The 20,574-nt window shown below is 40.0% G+C and overlaps 1 protein-coding gene and 1 long non-coding RNA gene across 9 annotated transcripts in view; one reads left to right on the forward strand and one right to left on the reverse strand.

Moving 5' to 3' along the window:
• Window positions 1–1,731: 1,731 nt before the first annotated feature.
• AKT1 (AKT serine/threonine kinase 1) overlaps window positions 1,732–20,574 on the reverse strand; it is a 106,653-nt gene continuing 87,810 nt past the window's right edge. For 5 of the 7 annotated variants that reach the window (XM_038404870.1, XM_038404867.2, XM_038404868.2 and 2 more), the window contains 3 exons: window positions 11,370–11,457; window positions 4,833–4,935; window positions 1,732–3,344 (listed from right to left, as the gene is read on the reverse strand). In XM_038404870.1, coding sequence (XP_038260798.1) covers window positions 3,265–3,344; window positions 4,833–4,935; window positions 11,370–11,457 — 271 coding nt within the window. In that variant the 3' untranslated portion in view covers window positions 1,732–3,264. Of the gene's footprint in view, window positions 3,345–4,832; window positions 4,936–9,771; window positions 9,877–11,327; window positions 11,458–20,574 lie in introns of those variants that run through there. The other 2 variants (XM_043517750.1, XM_043517751.1) reach the window with 2 other exon arrangements.
• Window positions 16,007–20,230, forward strand: LOC119856837. 2 transcript variants are annotated; one of them, XR_006282408.1, is made up of 3 exons: window positions 16,007–18,003; window positions 19,125–19,226; window positions 19,357–20,230. It is a non-coding gene; the product is annotated as an uncharacterized LOC119856837 (long non-coding RNA). The 2 variants fall into 2 exon arrangements; XR_006282407.1 differs by lacking the exon at window positions 19,357–20,230 and having other exon boundaries at window positions 19,125–19,345.

A 20,574-nucleotide genomic window follows, 5' to 3' on the forward strand; every position in this document is an offset into this window, starting at 1 on the left:
TGTCCTTATTGAATTTCATCCTATTTTCTTCAGATCATTTCTCCAATTTGTCCAGATCATTTTGAATTTTAATTCTCTCCTCCAAAGCATTTGCAACCCCTAACTGCTCGGTATCATCTGCGTTTATAAGTGTACTCTCTATAGTATTATCTAAATCACTGATGAAGATATTGAACAGAACCAGACTCAGAACTAATCCTTGCAGGACCCCATGTGATATGCCCTTCCAGCTTGACTGTGAATCACTGATAACTACTCTGGGAACAATTTTCCAACCAGTTATGCACCCACCTTATAGTAGCTCCATCTAGGTTGTATTTCCCTAATTTGTTTATGAAAAGGTCTTGCAAGACAGTATCAAAAGCCTTACTGAAGTCAAGATATACCACATCTACTGCTTCCCCCACATCTGCAAGGCTTGTTACCTTGTCAAAGAAAGATATTAGGTTGGTTTGACATTTGTTCTTCACACATCCATGCTGAGTTACTTATCACCTTATTATCGTCTAGATGTTTGCAAATTGATTGCTTAATTATTTGTACCATTAGCTTTTCAGGTACTGAAGTTAAGCTGACTGGTCTGTAATTCCCCGGGTTGGCCTTATTCCCCTTTTTATATATTGGCATTATATTTGCCTTTTTTCAGTCCTCTGGCATCTCTTCCATCATCCATGACTTTTCAAAGATAATTGCTAATGGCTCAGATATCTCCTCAGTCAGCTCCTTGAGTATTTTAGGATGTATTTCATCAGGCCCTGGTGCCTTGAAGACAGCTAACTTGCTAAGTAATTTTTAACTTAGCCCTATTTGGTCTTGGTGTGCTGGTTGGCTCCATTTCTTAACCCAAATCTAGGCACAGGTTCAAGAGCAATAGGACTCAAGGGTATGTTATATCAGACAAAAGGGGCATGCTGTCTGGCACACATTGAAGGCATCCCTTTGCAAGGAAATAGACCCCACTCTGCCCCCCAAAAGTTCATGTGACCATACAGACACATGCTGATGCTCCTAGCCCACCATGATGCTTAATAATTATTGCTTGGTTGGGTGAAGAAGACTACAGAGAAAGGCTTACACTCCCTGGTAAGAACTTGAGCTTTGGTAGACAGTAAACTTTTTAGGAATTACAGCCCATTGCTTAAACCAAACAGATCTGGTTTGGGTGTTTTGTTGCTTATTGCACAGCTGAAGCATCCATGGTTAGCTTCAAATATATTGTGTTTAAACAACACAGTATTTTTTTCCAGCACCTACAAGGAGAGGGAACACTCTTTTTAACAGGAGCCCTTGGAGTCAATGAATACTGGCCTCCTGTGGCCCTGACTCAAGTGATTGGGGCAGGAAATAAAGATTTAGCAACACTCCTGCATGCCACACCTTAATTATACTCCTGCCCTTTCTTTTCTTACCTGATCCTGCAGACTTTTAATGATTAGTCCCATTGACGTTAGCGACAGCTCACAGACTAAACATGGCAAAGTGAGTCCCTTCCTTTTTCATCCCCCCAGAGAAGATCTTCCAGTGCAGAATGAATTATTTCTTTAACAATCTACTGCTGAAAACACCTGTTACTAAACCAGCAGCAAAAGGAAGGAGTGTAGGGAAGGCAAATTCCACTCACAGAGGTGAGAGCTTTAGAGTTTGGATCAGAGAACGATGGAGAGAAATATGAGAACAGTTTTCACATTTCTCTGAATCCATAAAGCTCCGATCAAAAAAAATAAGCACCTACCGTGTTTAAGCAATTTTTATTTAAGTATTTAGAGGGAAACTTCCATATCATAAGTAAAAATACTAGAGTCGAACCTTGTGTACAAAAAAAAAGTCACGGCAATGGGCTCTCTGTGTTGGACCACAATAGTTTCTCGTGGAAAGGGGAAGTGAGGATATTTGCAATACACTCTCTTCCAAATTAAAAAAATAAATGCTAACTAACTGCAGTACATTTCATCATTTTTATACAGTCAAGAGAATGAAAACAAAAAGCGATCTAAAAGAATGCAATCTACAAGGGAATAAAGTCATTTGGGCAGTAGAGGCAGAATAAGACCGTTTTTATGAAAGTTACAAAAAAACATGATACAACAACAAAAAAGGGAGTGCAGGAATTTCTCACTAAGATTAAAAACAAAATATATTCACTTGAACACCCTATTACTGAAACACAGAGGAAGTTTCAACCTACTTTTTTTTTTTTCTTATATATGGGAAACACTGTTAAAGTGCTTCTTCAAGAGTCAGAAGGCACCAATGACTGATACCTTGAATGCACACTGAAGAGTGAGGAAATTGTCTGGCATGATGCAAACAGTAATTGTTTATGTATCTTTATACAACTTCTCTTTAAAAAAAAAAAGCAGCGAGAAGTCATTACTTCAGTGCCATAATTTACTTCCATTTGGCTGATTCATTCATCAAGATGAATTTCTCCCTTAGACCTGTGTGTGTTTTTTTATACACTGTACGAAGTGGGGCAATTCTGCAGTATAGCATTTTAGATTAAATTGGTAATCAGACTGTTTTCTAAGTTTTGAGCAGCCAATCCTGTTAAATACTCCTAAACTCTAGACAAATGGAATAATTAAATGCACTATCTTGAAGGGAATACTCATCTGTGCGATGTAGAAATGGACTAGATTCCACAGAATTCAATTTGATACATAATGTCTTGTAGCAGATGTTATAACAAAATAACTTGCTTTTTGAACTACCTCACTGAGGCTATTAATGCTGTTCCTATAGTTGATTTTCTGGAGTAGGATGACACTTCATTGCTGTCCAAAGTGAGTTTGAACCTTTAACTCTCCAGAGTTTGTTCACTTTGTTGCTTATATTATTGCACTAGCTACTAAAGTTTTATAGCTTCCTAAATAAATCTAATTGTTCAGAGTGCAGATTCTATATTTAGATAATGACCTGTATGAAATAAATAAAATAAGGGGATTTTTCTGGTCAGAGTTGCTGATATGTTGAATATCTTAATTATTTCTAATGTAAACTGTTTTGGTACGTATTCTTAAAAACCTAGTCATTCAGCATAAAAGTTTGACTTAAACAAATCCATTCTTAAATGTTTTCTTCTCAAAAATGCATCAGAGAATTGTTTTAAATACAGAATCTGTGAGGCTTCCAACAAATTCATGTAAATTGTAGTACAAACATAGTTTGTAATTCAGATAATGTAGACAGTTTTCTAGTGTCCATTGAAGTAAGGTCCCCAAAATGTAGTCTGTTTTGTTTCTGAATGGGAAAAAAGGCAAAACATTAAGCGGTTCCACTGGCTGAATAGGAGAACTGAGGAAAATGAGGTCTTCTCTCATTATCTACACAATCCATACTGTCATCTGTAAAGAGAAAAATAAATTTTACCCACATTGAATAATGCCGCGTATATTTTGATTTTAAACAGAGCAGAGGTTAATGATTTTCATGTCTTGGAACAAATGCATTGTAACTTCCCCCCTACACCCCAAACTAAAAATATAGCTAAAGCTAGTAACAGAAAGGCATCAAACTTAAGACCTGCTTTGACTCTCTTTATTTAATGCAAGGCACAGAAGAAGTTAATTTTCAGCAAGAGATGTAGCTGAGTTGGTGTCCATTTAACATTGCTGGAAGTTGTATGGCTGAATCCATACTCACTGTACTGAATTTTCACCCCTCCGTGCCTAGTGGTACAAAGTGAATGCTAAGTTACCATGGAAATAGAGTATACTTAAATTAAAAAAGCACATTAGCCATTATGCAACAAGCGTTTGTTAATATACACTGTGTGTGTGTGTATGCATTTCTAAGCTTATGAATATTGGTGGTTGGAAATTTTCCAACGGAACGTTTTTCTGTTGGAAAATGCCAATTCGTTGAAAATCAAATATTTTGAAGAAACTTGTTAATTTGAACATTATTTCATTTGGAAAAGAGCCAGTGCAAAGTGTTCTGACATTTTCAGAATGAAGTATTTTGATTTATTATTTTTAAACAACTTATTAAAATTTTATTTTATATCAATTTTTGTAAAATGTCAAAATTAGAATGAAACTTTCTGATCTTACAAAATTAAACATTTCAACTGACCCGAAATGATTCTTTTTTTCAGAATTTCATTTTCTAAGATATTTCATATATTTTGTTTTAGTTCCATTTCAGAACAGAAACCAAATTTTGAACTCTCAGAACTCCCCACAACAAAAAATCCAGTTTCTCCTCAGTTCTGTTTATGATGTTCTATGCCTGTGAAAGGTACCAGACTGGAATTCTCTATTTAGCTGTGGAGTGGGTACAGTCATTTACACTTCCCCAAAACACTAGACTGGAGAGACCACCAGTAGGGGTTTAGAGGGCAATTCAGTTTCTATGCCCAGTCAATAGTTTGCTTCTCTGCTGAGGCTACTAATAATGGTGTTCAGTTATAGTATTGGTTTTTGAGGCATGTATGAGGATAGGGACTCAGACCACCAGATCGAATCACATAGCTCACTGAGCAGCCACTGGATAACAACTTTCTGGTACTATCAATTAGAGATGGGCTCAGGGTGCAAAATTCAGTTTCAGATTTCTAAACATCCCAAAGCTGGAGCTGGGAGTTTGGTATGGACTCATCTTTGCTGCCATCCCAGATCTGAATAGGCAAACTAACAGTGAAAAGCTCAATATCAGTTTACTAACACCATGATCAAGTATAATCATACAGTTTAATTACTGTATACGAAGAAATGCAGATGAATCTGAACGGACATTTCTTTGATATTTTCTATAAAGCCAGATAACACTACTGAATATTATCTTGGGGTGGGCCCAATAAAAAAAAGTGAGAAATATTTAGGAAACTTTACCTTGGTCAGGTGGAGTGATTGTAATCATCTGTGCTGTAAATTCTTCATCAAAATACCTTGTGTCTGTTTCAGATGTAACTTGTGGTTTAAATGGAGGTATAAGCTGAAAAACAAAAATACTGCAAGCTTATAGTTTATTGAAATACATTCTGTATAGGTTGGCTTTGAATATCAGCTATAAACCACAGTGACTTTTCCTATACTGCTAATAAAATCATGGCTCGTAGGAAAGAAACGTATACAATACAAAGTATTTAAATGTGCATTTGTTGTTTATGGGATGTGAACGGCTTTGTTTCTAAAGCGTGTTTGCAGTAGAAAGAGTTGTGAGCTCTTGATGCTACTTCAAGCAATACATAAATAGCTGATATTTACAGTTAAGAAATTAATAGTCTATTTTTTAAAAATAGTATACATACTATAGGTCTTATCACCTCTGCTTTAGGCATGGGAGAGGGGCAAAAGGAGCGGAAAGCCTGCCTAATTGCCCAAAATTGTTCAGAGAGAGGGGAGCTGTACTTCAGTGGCATCTCAGCTCCCTCCTATCCCATGGAAACAACTGGATATAAACTCTGCACTTCTGGAGCTCTGAAGGTTTAAGGGAAACTGACATGGTCAGTGGAGAGCTTCTTACATTGCATCCTTCTCTGGCTAAACCATGAGTAGCACTAATAAGACCCTACGCTGTGCTGTTAAACTCTCTTGGGTGTGAGGGGTGGAAGTCAGCCCCGTGTAAGCAGGGAGTCTGGCAGCAGGACTCTAGGTAAACAGAGCTGCTTGAGTTGGGTGCGGGAGGAGGGACTGTGGGAAGCAGCACGTCCACCATGCTGATCTTATGCAGATGCAACTTTCCAAAGGATTTTGTAATGTGCAGTTTTGGAAGGCAGCATATCTGGTAGGCAAACCTTGTTCTGTTTCCCACTGCATGATACAGCAGAAACTTGAGTGTGAAGTCACAGTCTGTAGCCCTTCCACAGAGGACATGATGCTGGGCATCAAATCACCCACCACTGGGGATAAATCTGGCAGTCGTAATAGCAACTACACTACACTAGGCAACACAACAATTGGGGAATGGGATCAAGGAAGCATACTGTATCCCACTGAAACTGCAGGGACTAGGTTAGCTAAGCAGAACATTAAATCACTCAGGCCTGGTCTACAATTAAAAGACAGATCTACGTAGCTATGGTGCTCAGAGGCATGAAAAATCCACACCGTGAGTGCTGTAGCTATGCTGACCTAGTCCCTGGTGTAGGCACAACAAGGTCAAATAACTTAAGGACGGCCATACTGGATCAGACCAATGGTTCATCTAGCCCAGTATCCTGTCTTCCGATGGTGGCCAATGCCATGTGCTTCAAAGGGAATGGACAGAACAGGCAATCATCAAATGGTCCATCTTCTGTCGTCCAGTCCCAGCATCTAGCAATCAGAGGCTTAGGACACCCACAGCATGGGGTTGTATCCCTGACCATCTTGGCTAATAGCCATTGATGGACTTATCCTCCATGAACTTGTCTAATTCTTTTTTGAACCCAGTTATACTTATGGCCTTCACAACATTCCCTAGCAATGACTCTGTTATGTAAAGTACTACTTCTTTTTGTTTGTTTTAAACCTGCTGCCTATTAACCTGCCCCTGGTTCCTGTGTTACGCAAAAGGGGAAACAACACTTCCTTGGTTGCTACTGCAGTACATACAATAAATAATACCATTAGACCCCTTTAATTTTATTTCAGATTAGATTTAAAATTAAAGACAAAAATATGATTCACAGACACAGAATCTGGTGATACTTCAAAGAAAAATCCTGTGAGGTTTAGAACCAACAATTCAACATTATGGGAAGTGAGAATACAACTGTTTTAAAAATGGCCCTTATTATAAATACCTAATACAATTACAAGACGCAAACAATATACATATTTTAAGCCTAAATTTTCAAAACTAACTAGTCATTTTGGGTGTCCAATGATACTTTGAAGGAGTCTGAGGATCAGATAAGTGCTCAGCACTTTCAGAAATTCAGGCCCCTTTAAGAGGTCTCAATCAAAGGACTGGAAGGGACCTTGAGAGGTCATCTAGTCCAATCCCCTGCACTCATGGCAGGACTAAGTATTATCTAGACCATCCCTGACAGGCGTTTGTCTAACCTGCTCTTAAAAATCTCCAATGATGGAGATGCCACAACCTCCCTAGGCAATTTATTCCAGTGCTTAACCACCCTGACAGGAAGTTTTTCCTAATGTCCAACCTAAACCTCCCTTGCTGCAATTTAAGCCCATTGCTTCTTGTCCTATCCTCAGAGGTTAAGAAGAACAATTTTTCTCCCTCCTCCTTGTAACAACCTTTTATGTACTTGAAAACTGTTATCACGTCCCCTCTCAGTCTTCTCTTTTCCAGACTAAACAAACCCAATTTTTTTTTCCAATCTTCCCTCATAGGTCATGTTTTCTAGACCTTTAAAATCATTTTTGTTGCTCTTCTCTGGACTTTCTCCAATTTGTCCACATCCTTCCTGAAATGTGATGCCCAGAACTGAACACAATACTCCAGCTTTTAATAGAACAGCACTATATTTGCCCTTTTCCAGTCATCTGGAATCTCTACCATCTTCCATGACTTTTCAAAGATAATCACAAATGGCTCAGATATCAATGTTAAGTACCCCAAATTATTGGACCTTATTGAAAATGAAGACTTTATAGTCTATATGTTATTAGAGGTACATTAGAAGATTTCATAAGATAACAATTTCATTTCATAAGATAACAATCCTATTCTCAAGTGAGTCCAACCAATGTATTTTTTTGTGAGGATAAACATCCTTTCTCCCCAGTATTAAACCCCCAATATTCAGATCATCCATAAGGCATCTAAGCAATAGCTTGGCCCTCTTTGTGTGTTTGTTCTATCCATAACCCATTTAGCTAATGGTGATTTTGGCACATGTGCTGCTCCCAGTCACTCTCTAAATTGTCTGCAGCGCTGAGTCTCAGAATGCATAAGTGATTAAGGACTCGGGCTCTGCAGCAGAAACCTAAACTCTACGCTAGAGAATGACTGGGAACCACAGAAGGAAACAGAAAACAAGTATAAGAGGTGTTTTAGATTGTATTTTACAAATATTTTGTAAAAAATAATCTAAGACAGGGTGAGCTGCACCTACAAAACGAGGAAAATATTTTTGCATATGGTCAGATTTGGATTATTGAACTATGAGGGGAAGTGGGAGAATGTAGCAAGGAGCGGTGAGGTTCGTTTTATTAAGTGGATTTATTAAGTGGATTGCAGCCCTCATTGCAATAGTTCAGCAAACTATGGTTGAGAGGTGCCACTTATAGCGTAATCCTGCTGCATGCCAGCATGAGATACGTGGACTTAAGTTGCTTACCTAGCCAAGAGAGATTACTAGCCAACTGGTGAGAAGATGCAATTAAAATATCAATATTTACATGGAGTTTGTGGAAGGATGAAGTATTGCACAGTTAAAATGCAGCCTTCTCCAAGGACAAATAGCAAAGATTTCAGCAGGGATCTTCTGATAAAGATTTTAAATTTCTGTGACTAGAAAAACTCAGTATCGCCAAACTCCCTGTTGTTCAAAGCAAGATCTTGTCTCCCAGGCTCAATTACACAGAAAATGTCCTTGTTCATACAAAACCTCAATTATGTAAACGTATTCAACATTTCCTGATGACACTGGGGAACCATGTCTGTCCCAGAGATTCATGTAGCATATTTCACTCACTATGGGGTGATATTCTATCACCTTCAGAAGGCCCTCCAGGCCACTTAAACCTGTCTCTTTGGCTTTCACAGAGTGTGTATTTCTACAGTGGATAATGTCTTAGATCCAATTTCTGATTTGCCTGCTTGCTAGAAATGGGCCAAAGAGGCTAGGTTTTGGTTTTGCAAAGACAATATCAGAGGTAGTCTTGGTCCAGGCACTCTTTTCTCCAAGGCAGCAAATGTCTGGAGGGACTGGGAAAAAAGATTGAAGTTTTTGGCCCATCACCACGCTCTATAAGCTTCATGAAGTTCATATTAAAAACAATATTCTTTACCCTGAACTGTGTAAACTCTGCAGTCAGAATGCTGGCACGCAGAAGTCCAAGACCTGATAAATTCACTGCAGACATTCTGCATGTGGCAGTCTCCTTTGATATCTGTTCTTAAAAGGGATATTGTCAAGGCTAGTAGACCTAAAATCAGACCTTCCAGACAGCTCTTTGTTTCCTGGCAGATGCACAAAAGGCAAATAAATGACTTGCTGTCCCTCCAATTTGTTTGGCTGCCTTAGTCTGGGGAGCAGACAGGGTATGGAATATACACAACTCCTATTCTCTCAAGAATTGAGATCCTTGTAAATTTCAGAACTCTGCTTTCTGACAAGAATAGAGCAGGCAGAATGAGAGGCGCCCAGTAAAACATGCATGTGTGAATTAACAATGCATCCGATGAAATGAGCTGTAGCTCACAAAAGCTTATGGTCAAATACATTTGTTAGTCTCTAAGATGCCACAAGTACTCCTTTTCTTTTTGCGAATACAGACCAACATGGCTGCTACTCTGAAACCTGTCACAGTTCTAGAGATTGTTTTCCACTTGCCCAGCAGAAGAATTTGACTTCTGTCAGTTACAGAGGAAACTGTTCTTTAGAGGAAATGACAGATTTTCCAGAAGCAGAAGGGCAGAGTTATATTGTAAATATTAAAATGTGTATATAAATACAACAGGTTAAAATTTTAGCCTGGCAACCTGGACAGCATCCTTTAAAAGGATCAATATATGCTGAATGATGCACAGCTATTCAAGTTTGAAACATACAATGCTGAAATATTTCATCAGGATTCAGATGCATCGCTCTCCCTTCTGTGAAATGATATAAAGGGGCAACAATCTTTCCTAATACAAGTGTCTTCTAGTATTAGGAATGTGCGTGTCATATTACACTTTGTTTGCTGTATCTTGTGTGTTCTCCAGGGGACTATTTAACATCTTCATAACTTTATCAGGAATACAAAGAGGGACACATTTCTGCAAGGAGAGAGGGAAGTTTTGGAAGGAGAAGATGGGTACCCTTTGTACTCCCAATACAATAGGAAAGCCAACAATATTAATCTCTATTGGTATGATATGGAAACTGCTAACATATTATTACGTTAGTTATACCAAAAGGAATCCAACAGCTAAAACCCTGAGCAGATCATACATTTCTATTAATTAATAAGAGACTTTCAGGTTAAAAATATATTATTATTGATGCCTATTGAGGCCCAAAGGTGGCTATAGCACTTTCCAAAACCAAGGGAAGATACCACTCTTGCCTCCTAATTAAATTAGCTCTGATATGATGCAGGGAAAACAAGACAGTACGGAGGGCGAAGTGGAATAACATGAATAAAATCACAGTTACTCAACAACGGCTAGTGCCTGGCATGATGAAGTAGTTTTTCTTTTTATCACTAAGAAGATGTCTGAGTTCCTGTGGGTGTCATGACAAAAGTGTTTGTGGGAGGGACTTGAATGAGTGGAGAGAAACACTCGGAAGAGGTAATGAGGGCAACGTGGAAGATGGCACTAAGATAATGGAGGAGGAAGTAATTGAGGCTGACATCACTGACAGAGTAGTGGTTATGCCAGTCACATGGCAGCAGGTCAGTCTCTCTGACTCTAAGGGCTCTTGTTAGAGAACATGGGGGCGGGGCTTCAGAAAAGTAGGCGACAAACCATAAATTCAGATACTTAAAATTGTCCTTCCCTTCTTTGTCACAAACCCCTTACTAGAACTGGACTAACTTTAAAAAATCCAAGTTTTACTTTGCTGTGTTTATGCTATTTGTCTGATCTAGTCTATTTGCATTATTCAAACAGAGAGAAATGCAAAAAGCAAAAAACAGTTTCACTATTATTTCTGACTAGTTTCATGTTCAGATTCTCAGGCACTGGTTCAATGAGCCAGTTTCTGGGCTTCAAGCATCTTAGGGGTATCATTGGTTATCAAAGAGAAAACTGTTTCAACTAGAATTAAAACAGAATTCATGGAAACTAGTTTTATAAAAGCTTGTGTTTACAAAAAATTAATATTTTGAGCCATTTTTGACCTAACAGATTCTCTTTTACTCCTGTTATTGATTTAGATATGTTTTCTTTAGCAGGAAATTTTTAGCTAGAAATAAAGAACTATATTGGTGTAAGAACTAGGTAACAATTCTGGCTTAGAAAAGCTGACTCAGAAACACAGCAAACCTTTTTTATGAAAAAAGAAAAGGAGTACTTGTGGCACCTTAGAGACTAACAAATTAGCTCACGAAAGCTTATGCTCAAACAAATTTGTCAGTCTCTAAGGTGCCACAAGTACTCCTTTTCTTTTTGCGAATACAGACTTTTGCGAATACAATTTTTTGATAAAATGCTACTCTGAAAACTTTTTTATGAAGTAATCTTCAATAACCAATATAGGGGACCATCTTACACATATTCAGTTTCTCCACAAACCCACTTTACATCAGAGGAATTATTATAAGTACCTTTTTCTCATATACGTCTTGCCAAACAATGCCAGAAAAAAATTTGTGTTGCATAATCTCCTTTGCGTCAAAAGAGCCACCACCTAACCTGTTTTGGGGGGGAAAAAAAAAAAAAAAAAAAAAAGAACACTTGAGCATATATAGCTTTCAAATAAGACTATTACTGAGAAGTGAGGAAGTCATGGGTTATATGGTTAAGTAAATAACAGATTATCAGTTTCAGGTCTGAGAACAAGCCTTTACCTTGATGCATTTGTTTCGTGTACTAAGACTCATGAATACTGTTTGATTGTCCATTTCAGACTTCAACATGCTTTCAAAAGCTCTAGTGGAACTATTTTAAAGAGACAAATTATTGATACAGAAAAAGGTGCATCTAAAATTTGTGCTTCAAAATATCTGACCTCAAAATGAAGTTCTATTATGTGACTTTAAAAGGGGGCTTCTCTTACTCAACATCTCTGCTCTAATTCATATTTGTTTTAGTGGCAGAAGTAAGTTATTACTTTTAGCATGCAGAACTTGTGCATGCCTATGGGAGAGTGAGCTGGATTCTAGTCCTTCTTGTGCATTAAGTTTTATTGTGTTCCAATTAGAGGTCCAATCAGTTACACCTAGCAACTAGGAAACGGGAATGAGGTTTGCTCAGGTATAAATTAAAGCTAAAATCTGAAGATAATGGGAGTTATACCATAGAAATGAAGATAGGCAGAATTTGACCCTAATCATTTGTTGGAAGCATAACTTACAGGCCATCAAAAAACTCTCTGTGGAAATACTTCATATGATTCATAGATTCCAAGGCCAGAAGGGTCCACTGTGATCATCTAATTTGACCTCCTGTATAATACAGGTCATAGAACTTCCCCAAAATAATTTCTAGATCAGATCTTTTACAAAACATCCAATCTTGATTTAAAAATTTCCAGTAATGGGGAATCCACCACAACCGTTGGTAAATTGTTCCAGTGATTAATTACTCTCACTGTTAAGAAGCTGTTATGGAAGATAATGAAACACAAACATAGAACCCCATGTTGCCATTTTAGTCAACTTTCAGAGAAGAGCTGAAGCTTAAAAATACATTTTGTAACAAGAGTTGAGTAAGCCCTGACTGAGCTAGCCAGACTTCCTTCTAACTCTGTTACAAGGAGTAGTCACTTCTCAGTCTGCTGGGATATTTTCTTGGAAGCCAAAATGATCTTAACGACCAACGGTGAAAGACACAGTTTTTAAAAGAAATGAATTATGCAACCTGATGTAAATGTAAATTAGAAGAAGACACTTGGTCCTATAACAACACAAATAAATAATATTATCATCAAGTTGTACACAAACATTACCCTCCTTCCTGGATTCAGGGAAACACAACGGGTTTTCTATTGATTTAAATTATATTGAGATAGGGCACTTTTATTACGATAGAGTCTTCACACACACATGACCCAACATAATTACAGGTATAAATTAAAACAATTTAGTTATTTTTGTTCCAGTTAACGTGTAGAGAAGCCCTGAGTCAACAGGAGTTTTAACTTTATTATATGGGTGAAATGCTTTCTCTCAAAGACTGAATCACATTATCCAAACAATACAAAAAGCATGTTCTTCTGGAACAAAACACACACAGAGATCAACAGGCTTCTAGTTCACCTATCACCTTCAGACAGAAGATAGATGAAATTCACAGATATGAAGGCTGGAAGGTACCATTACAACCATTATGATCATCTAGTCTGACATCCTGCATATGGTGCCCATCACCATAATTTCTGAGCACCTCATGAACTTTAATGTATTTATTCTCCCAAACACCCCTGTGTGGTAGGGAACTATTATTATCCCCATTTTACAGGTGAGAAGCTAAGTGACTTGCCCAATCACACAGGAAATAGGGTCGAGCTGGGAACTGAACTCACTACACCAAGTCCCCGCCTAGCACCTTACCACTGGGCCACACTTCCTCTTATAAAACAAGCCACAACACAATTTCACTCTGCAATTCTTGCAATCCTAACTATGGATATAAATAACACTATAAAAGCAATACGCCATTAAAAGTTTACAGTGAAATATTACAAAGATTAAATGAGAACCGAGACCCAGAAATTTCAGAAAAAACTATAGTCTAAATCAGGGAGGATAAAAATCAATGATTTAATAAAAAAAATCAGATTTTTTTTAAATTAAATTGGATTTTTTTTGATAAAATGCTTTTTGGGGAAAAAACCTAGCTAAAAATAGTTTTAATTAAGATACATTATAGCTCAAAGATATCTCAGAATAGAATAGAGATTATAAATTCGAATTCTATAATATGAGACAATATATTCATGTAATATTTAAGAAAAGTTTTGTAAATGAGTTCCAATAGTTCATGGATTAGGGACCCAATCTTATGGAGTTCCACAAGCTTCTGTATAGATTATTTAGGTTAGTCTTTCTATCTACCCAGTGGGACTCAGTGCTCAGTCTAGAAGATACCATCAGAGATGCTTAGTTTTGCAGTTCTCAAACTGTGGATTTGTGTCTTCAGAGGGAACATGCTTGTTAACAGCAAAAATGTTTTTAAATCAATCAATCAAATCAATAAATAATATACAGAGGTGAGAAATAACAGGCCTCAACCCTATTGTCCCTCTGCAAATTTGTGTACACAGAGTCAATTCCTTACCTCTCTCTAAAAGTTTCAAAAAGTTCAATGAATAGAAGATTGTTGGGAGCGGAACAGATCTGGACAAGGAGAAGAAGTCTGGAGATAAATGTGAGAAGGGAGGGACAGGCAGTAGAAACAAAAGTGAAACCATTTGAGCAACATATTCCAGGAGTCTTGAGGTCTTTCTGAGTGTAGCCTTCATTGATCTACTATACCATTCTCTCACTAGAAAGGAAAACCTATCATGGCAGCAGACCGTAAAAAGAGACCCAGTTTGGGAATATTTTAATGAAGTTCCTCTACCTTGGATAAGACAGGATGCGTGCAAAATGCAAACAGTGCATCAAAGAAATGCAAGGCCTGGTTGCCTGAATGAAACAACATCATGAGAAGTGTCCCTTCTCAGGAGGAAGCTGCATTGAAGATGATGAAAGGAACATGTCTGAACATGCAGGATCTTCAGGTTGGTAAACTTTTTATTTCATACTTCTTTCTTAAGGTCTGCCAGTCTTCCTTCTGGACTATTCTTGAATTCTCATGTTTGAGCCATTGGATAATGGATTGGAGAGTATGCTTATAAAATTTCCAGATGACACTGAGTGAGGAGGGGTTGCAAGCACTTTGGAATACAGGATTAGAATTCAGAACGACTGTAACAAATTGGAGAATTGGTCTGAAATCAACAAGATGAAATTCAATAAAGACAGGTGCAAATTCCTACACTTAGGAAGGAAAAAAAAAATCAAATGCACAAATACAAAATGGGGAAGAACTGGCTAGGTGGCAGTACTGCAGAAAATGATCTAGGGGTTATAATGGATCACAAATTGAATATGCAACTGCAAAAAAGGTGAATACTCTGGGGAGTATTAACAGAAGTATCATGCCGAAGACACAGGAGGTCTACTTAGTGGAGCCTCTGCTGGAGCAGCGTATCCAGTTCTAGGCACCACACTTTAGAAAAGATGTGGACAAACTGAAGACAGTCCAGAGGAGAGCAACACAAATGAGAAAAGGTTTAAAAAAGCTGACCTTTATTCAGTTCTCAGGTATATACTGGTCCTCCAAGCCCCAGCACCAGTTCAGTGTCTCTCCCCCTAGCTGTGGGGTTCCCAGCCCTTTTCCCCAGAGCTGGGCATAGTTCAGTCTCTGCAAGCGCCAATTTTGTTCCCTGCAGCTGTTGTTTGCTCAAGCCAGTTATAGCTTCTCAGGCTTCTGCTTCCTGAGCATCTCCCAGCTTACTGCAGCCAGCTGCTGCTCTCACACAGGTGTATCTCCTTTAGTAATCAGGTTTGGCTAGCCACAGGCCCTCCAGGCATTAAGGGGTAAGCCACTTTGTAACAGATACATAAAAAAAGAATCTTGAGTGGGAGTAAAGAGGAACTGCTATGACTGCTGCTGGAATACAGTGTCCAAATCTGGTGTCCACAATTCGAGAAGGATATTGATAAATTGGAGAGGGTTTGAAGAAGAGCCATGACACTGATTAATGGATTAGAAAACATGTCTTATAGTGAAAGACTCAAGGTGCTCAGTCTATTTAGTTTAACAAAGAGAAGGTTAATGGGTGACTTGATTACAGTCTAAGTCAGAGCCTCATAAACAGACTAAGCAATTGCTTAGGGCCGCCAGCAGCTCAAGGGGGTCACTTATTCAGTTTTTATTATAAGAACTTGCTCATTTTAGATAGGGGGAGACAAAAATATTCCTGCTTAGGGCCCCCAATGGGCTAGCACTGCCGACAAGTACACACAAGGGGAACAAATATTTACTAATGAGCTAGTCAGTATAGGAGAGAAAAATTAACAACATGATCCAATGGCTCAAAACTGAAGCTAGACAAATTCAGACTGGAAATATGGCATAATTTTTTAATGCTGAGAGTAATTAACCATTGGAACAAGGATCATGGTGGATTCTCCATCACTGGACATTTTTTCAAGATTGGATTTTTTCTAAAAGATCTGCTCTGGGAATTATTTTGGAGAAGTTCTACGGCCTGTGTTATGCAGGAGATCAGACCAGACCATCCCTTCTGGTCTTTGAATTTATGAAAAAAACAATTTTTTACTTGTATTGTTACTGTTGTTCTTAGAGATGAGGTGCAGACATGCATTCCACATAGGTATACACCCACCCAGGCTAGACTCTCGCTGGTTATATAAGGATAGCACTGACCAGACCCCCTCAGATGTCAAGAGTATAAAGTCTGATGTAGAGGCGACAGAGAATGGTTGTGGAATACACACCTGCAACTCAGCTCAAAGAACAGTTACAATATAGGAAAGTAACCATTTTTCTTCTTTGAAGAGATGCAGCTATGTTCCATGTAGGCAGCTCACAAGCAGTACCCTTGAATGACTTTACAGATGGAGCACTGTTCCTTAATGTACCGAGACACGAGCACCTTGGGTAGGGATCACTATTAGGGCTGGCCCCCACACACAACGACCAATGCTTGAGCCTTGGTTAGGGAATCACACAGGGCAGCCAACTACTCTAACTCTTAAACCTAAGGTACTACTAGCCATCATCTAGAGCAGTGGTTCCCAAACTTGTTCCTCTGCTTGTGCAGGGAAAGCCCCTGGCGGGCTGGGCCGGTTTGTTTACCTGCCGAGTCTGCAGGTTCGGCCGATCGCGGCTCCCACTGGCCACGGTTCGCTGCTCCAGGCCAATGGGAGCTGCTGGAAGCAGCACAGGCCGAGGGACATACTGGCCACCGCTTCAGGGGTCTGAAAGAAGACTATGTTCTGGAGGAGAAAGGGAGAGGAAGGATCCTGGACTCCTTTGAAGACTCTGACCATATTCCAAAGAACACTCAAGAGTGGTGAGGAAAATGAAGCAAGAAATAGCATATTGGTGTTTATTATTTTGCAGGGATCTGCATATCTCTTGTACAGTCTAAAGTAAATTGATTCGTTTTAAATATCCTTCTGCAAAGTCTGTGTCTACTGGCTTCACTGTCACATGTCCCTGAAGGGATAAACTATAAACCAGCATGCACGTAAGAGGAGTAAGGCTTTGCTTAAGCCACTGGGAGACCTGGAAGGTTCAGCACTGGTCTTGGGGTCTCACCTAGGGCAGCTGGGCCATGGGGTCCCACTTCCAAAAAGGATACTTGACTGAGTCTGGGACCAGCAAGCATTCCAGAGGCCAGAGCCAGACATAATGTCTGAAGCCTACCGTGACTGGGCCTACCGTGACTCAAGGGAACTTGCAAGTACACAGGCCCAATGTGCGAGTCCAAACACAGCAGCCTGGTGAGTGTTTAGCAAAGGGCTGCTTGACCAGGGCTGTGACACCAGGTCTCAGAGGCCCAAATCTCAGCCACTTTTCCACACAAGTCTTTCAGGAGTAACACAGCAAATTACATGTTTCTGTAACCCACACTAATAGCATTATTCTGTGTCACCCTCTAGGAGCTGAACCACATATAGGAATGTACGACATGATACTGCTTTGATACTAAGAGACATGGCTCCTTTGCTCAAGTAATATAGGGCGATACTTCATCCACAGGTCCCAGATTCAGTTCCCTGTAGATTGCAGAAACAGAGTCATTGTTACATCTGCCTATTCTGTCTGTAACCACTAGGCCACAGTCTGATCCCAGAGCTGGGCAGAGAAACCAAGAATTCTGATGGTCATTGTTCCACAGCTGTCTCTCAAATATTTATGTCATGTATACTTCTGTAAAGTAACTAGCAGTGTGCATGTCATGCCTCCTGGTACAGGCTAGTCCACAGAGAACAACAGCATGCTTTCTGCCCCTCTGCTTATTCCTATAGCAGACACTGAAGATATCTATGCTCTATGGCAGAGGTTCTCAAACTGGTCCGCAGACCATAGTTCCTTTTAAGGCGCACCTGGGCAGCAGCACACAAGAGAATGAAGAGCCACCCACCTATTTAATGGAGCCATGGCAGGTGTGGCTCCACTTATTAGGTGCCTGGACCCTGGAGAAGATGCACATGTAAGGTGAGGTGGTGGCCTTGGGTGGAATACGGGATAAGTGGGGTGAGAAGAGGGGGTGGGGGGAATTTGGGGCATGCAGGGCTGCAGCAGCCATAGAAAGAGGCGACTTTCCCCAGCTCCAGGGCTGGGGAGAGACAGCCCTCCTTCCCAGCCCCAGCTCTGTGGCTGCTGTGGCCGGAGAGAAACTGCCCCTCCTTCCCAGCCCAAGCTCAGGGGCTGCTGTGAGAGGGGAGAGAGGGCACATCCATTGCATTAGAAGGTAAGACTACTGATATTAAAAAAAGAGTTGTGTGCTTTTATATGTAGAGCAAAAAAACGTTAATTATTAAGGGTTTTTTATATAGCGCTTTTATCCAAAGCGCTTTGCAATAGTTAGCTAATGGTGCAAACAACATTTGGAAAGATCATTAAGTGGTCCGCCGAGACCCTCAGCAATTTTAAAGTGGTACACATCTACCCCGATATAATGCATCCCTCGGGAACCAAAAAAATCTTACCGTCTTATAGGTGAGACCGCATTATATCGGGGTAGGGAGAGGAACCGCTCCCCACCTCAGTTCACCTCCACTCTCTCTCCAGCTCCTCCCCGAGTGCGCCGTTGCCGCTCCGCTTCTCCTCCCCTCCCTCCCTGCCAGGCTTGCTGCGCCAATCAGCTGTTTGGTGCGGGAAGCCTGGAAGGGAGCGGGGGAGAAGCGGAGCGGTGCGCTCAGGGGAGGAGGCGGAGCGGAGGTGAGCTGGAGTGGGGGGGCTGCAGCAATTGGGTGGGGAGCGCAGAGGAACTGCTTGCGGTAACACGAATTCGGATACAACGAGGTAAAGCAGCCCTGCTCCCCAGAGCACTGCTTTACTGCATTATATCCAAATTCACGTTATATCAGACTGCATTATATCGGGGTAGAAGTACGCAAAAAAAAGTTTGAGAACCACTATTCTATAGATCAGAAGGTTGTACATTCAAACCCTGCTGAGGATGATTCGTGTGGAAGTGAAAACATATACAACAGTAAAGTTAGCATACGAACCTTGAAGTAATAGTTGGAACTATTTTATATTGCAAAACATTGCATCTAGAAGTGAATTCGAATGCTGTATTAATATTTTATTGTTTGTATTTTGGTTAATAGGAGCTGCTCCGTTAAGGGTTTGTGGCAGACAGAGAAGCTTGAAGGAGATTTTGCCTGCGTTTCCAGAGATTGGAAGAGGCTGCTTGCATAAGCTACAAAAAGGTGATAACTTGATCTAAGATGCATACTTTTCTGGAAAGCAGCCTCATTCTCACAGTGCAATGTTAGTATTTAATAGCGATTGGATTCCTCAGAGTATTCCTAATAAACTATAGAACCTCTTCATTTGTAGGTTACCGGTTTGGATGCTACCCAGCTCAGAAAGGATTAAAAATTGTTCCCATCTGATGGATGTTTGGTAGCCCCTGCATGAGTATGGCAAGTCGCAGTTCCAGTTCCCAATATCACCATTACACTTTGAACTAGATTGATCCCTTGCGGGCAGGGCCTGGTTCTTACTAAGTGTTTGTACCTACCACTATAGGGCCCAAATCTAAGTGGGGTCCTCCAGCTAAACCTCCTGCAGTGGGGGCCAGTCACCTTGCTATACATTTGTGAGAGTTGGGAAGACTAATGTCACATGCACACAGGAGTCTGGGCATGGGGAGTTCAAAAAAAAAAAAAAAAAAATCAAAGGACAGACCAAAAAAACCAGGCCTTACATTTTTTTTTTTTTTTTAAAAAGTCTCAATTTCAGGGTCAATCTCAGTTTTTTGGGGACAAACATGTTATTTTTGTATGTGTGGGGTTGGCAGTGGTGCAATTGGTTGTAAGCAGGGACAGGTCACTGTGAGAAGGTCAAATGTCCTTTGTAATCCTGCAATATTGTACGGCTTGTTGTGTATGAAGTCTTTCACTTATCGTTATCACTAAAAAACCAACAAGAAGGGAGCAAAGAAAGAGGGCTAACTACACGGCACAGATAACACTAACCCACTAAGTTGCAGAGCAGCACTGCTAACAGCCCACTGATTCAACATGGAACTAAGAAACAGAAAACAAAATTTTAGATGTGAAAGCAGTCACTGCAGAGCATGCAAAAGTCATGTTCACTGTAATCTAGAATAGGTTATGTGGTTTGTTTGGGTTATAGCCTTCTGTACAATACAACGGCAACCAGGGTATTTTTCAGTTCTGCCCCTCTATTACTGCATTTGCTTCCTGTTGCCATTAAAAAAGAAAAAAAAATCACCACACTTTTATCTGAAATCCTGAAAGAAATTAGAGGGGAAAACACCTTTTACCTTTTCGTGTGTTTACTTAGGGCTTGTCTACACTGGCACTTTACAGCGCTGCAACTGTCTCACTCAGGGGTGTGAAAAAACATCCCCCTGAGTGAAGCAAGTTTCAGCACTGTAAAGCACCAGTATACACAGTGTACCAGTGCTGGAGGTGGGTTTTTTATGGCGTTGGGAGAGCTCTCTCCCAGCGCTGCGCCACGACCACACAAGGCAAGTTGAAGTGCAGATGCGGCAATGTTTTAACGTTGCCAGTGTAGATTAGCCCTTAG

Source organism: Dermochelys coriacea, chromosome 6 (genome assembly GCF_009764565.3).
Source record: "Dermochelys coriacea isolate rDerCor1 chromosome 6, rDerCor1.pri.v4, whole genome shotgun sequence".
Taxonomy (NCBI): domain Eukaryota; kingdom Metazoa; phylum Chordata; order Testudines; family Dermochelyidae; genus Dermochelys; species Dermochelys coriacea.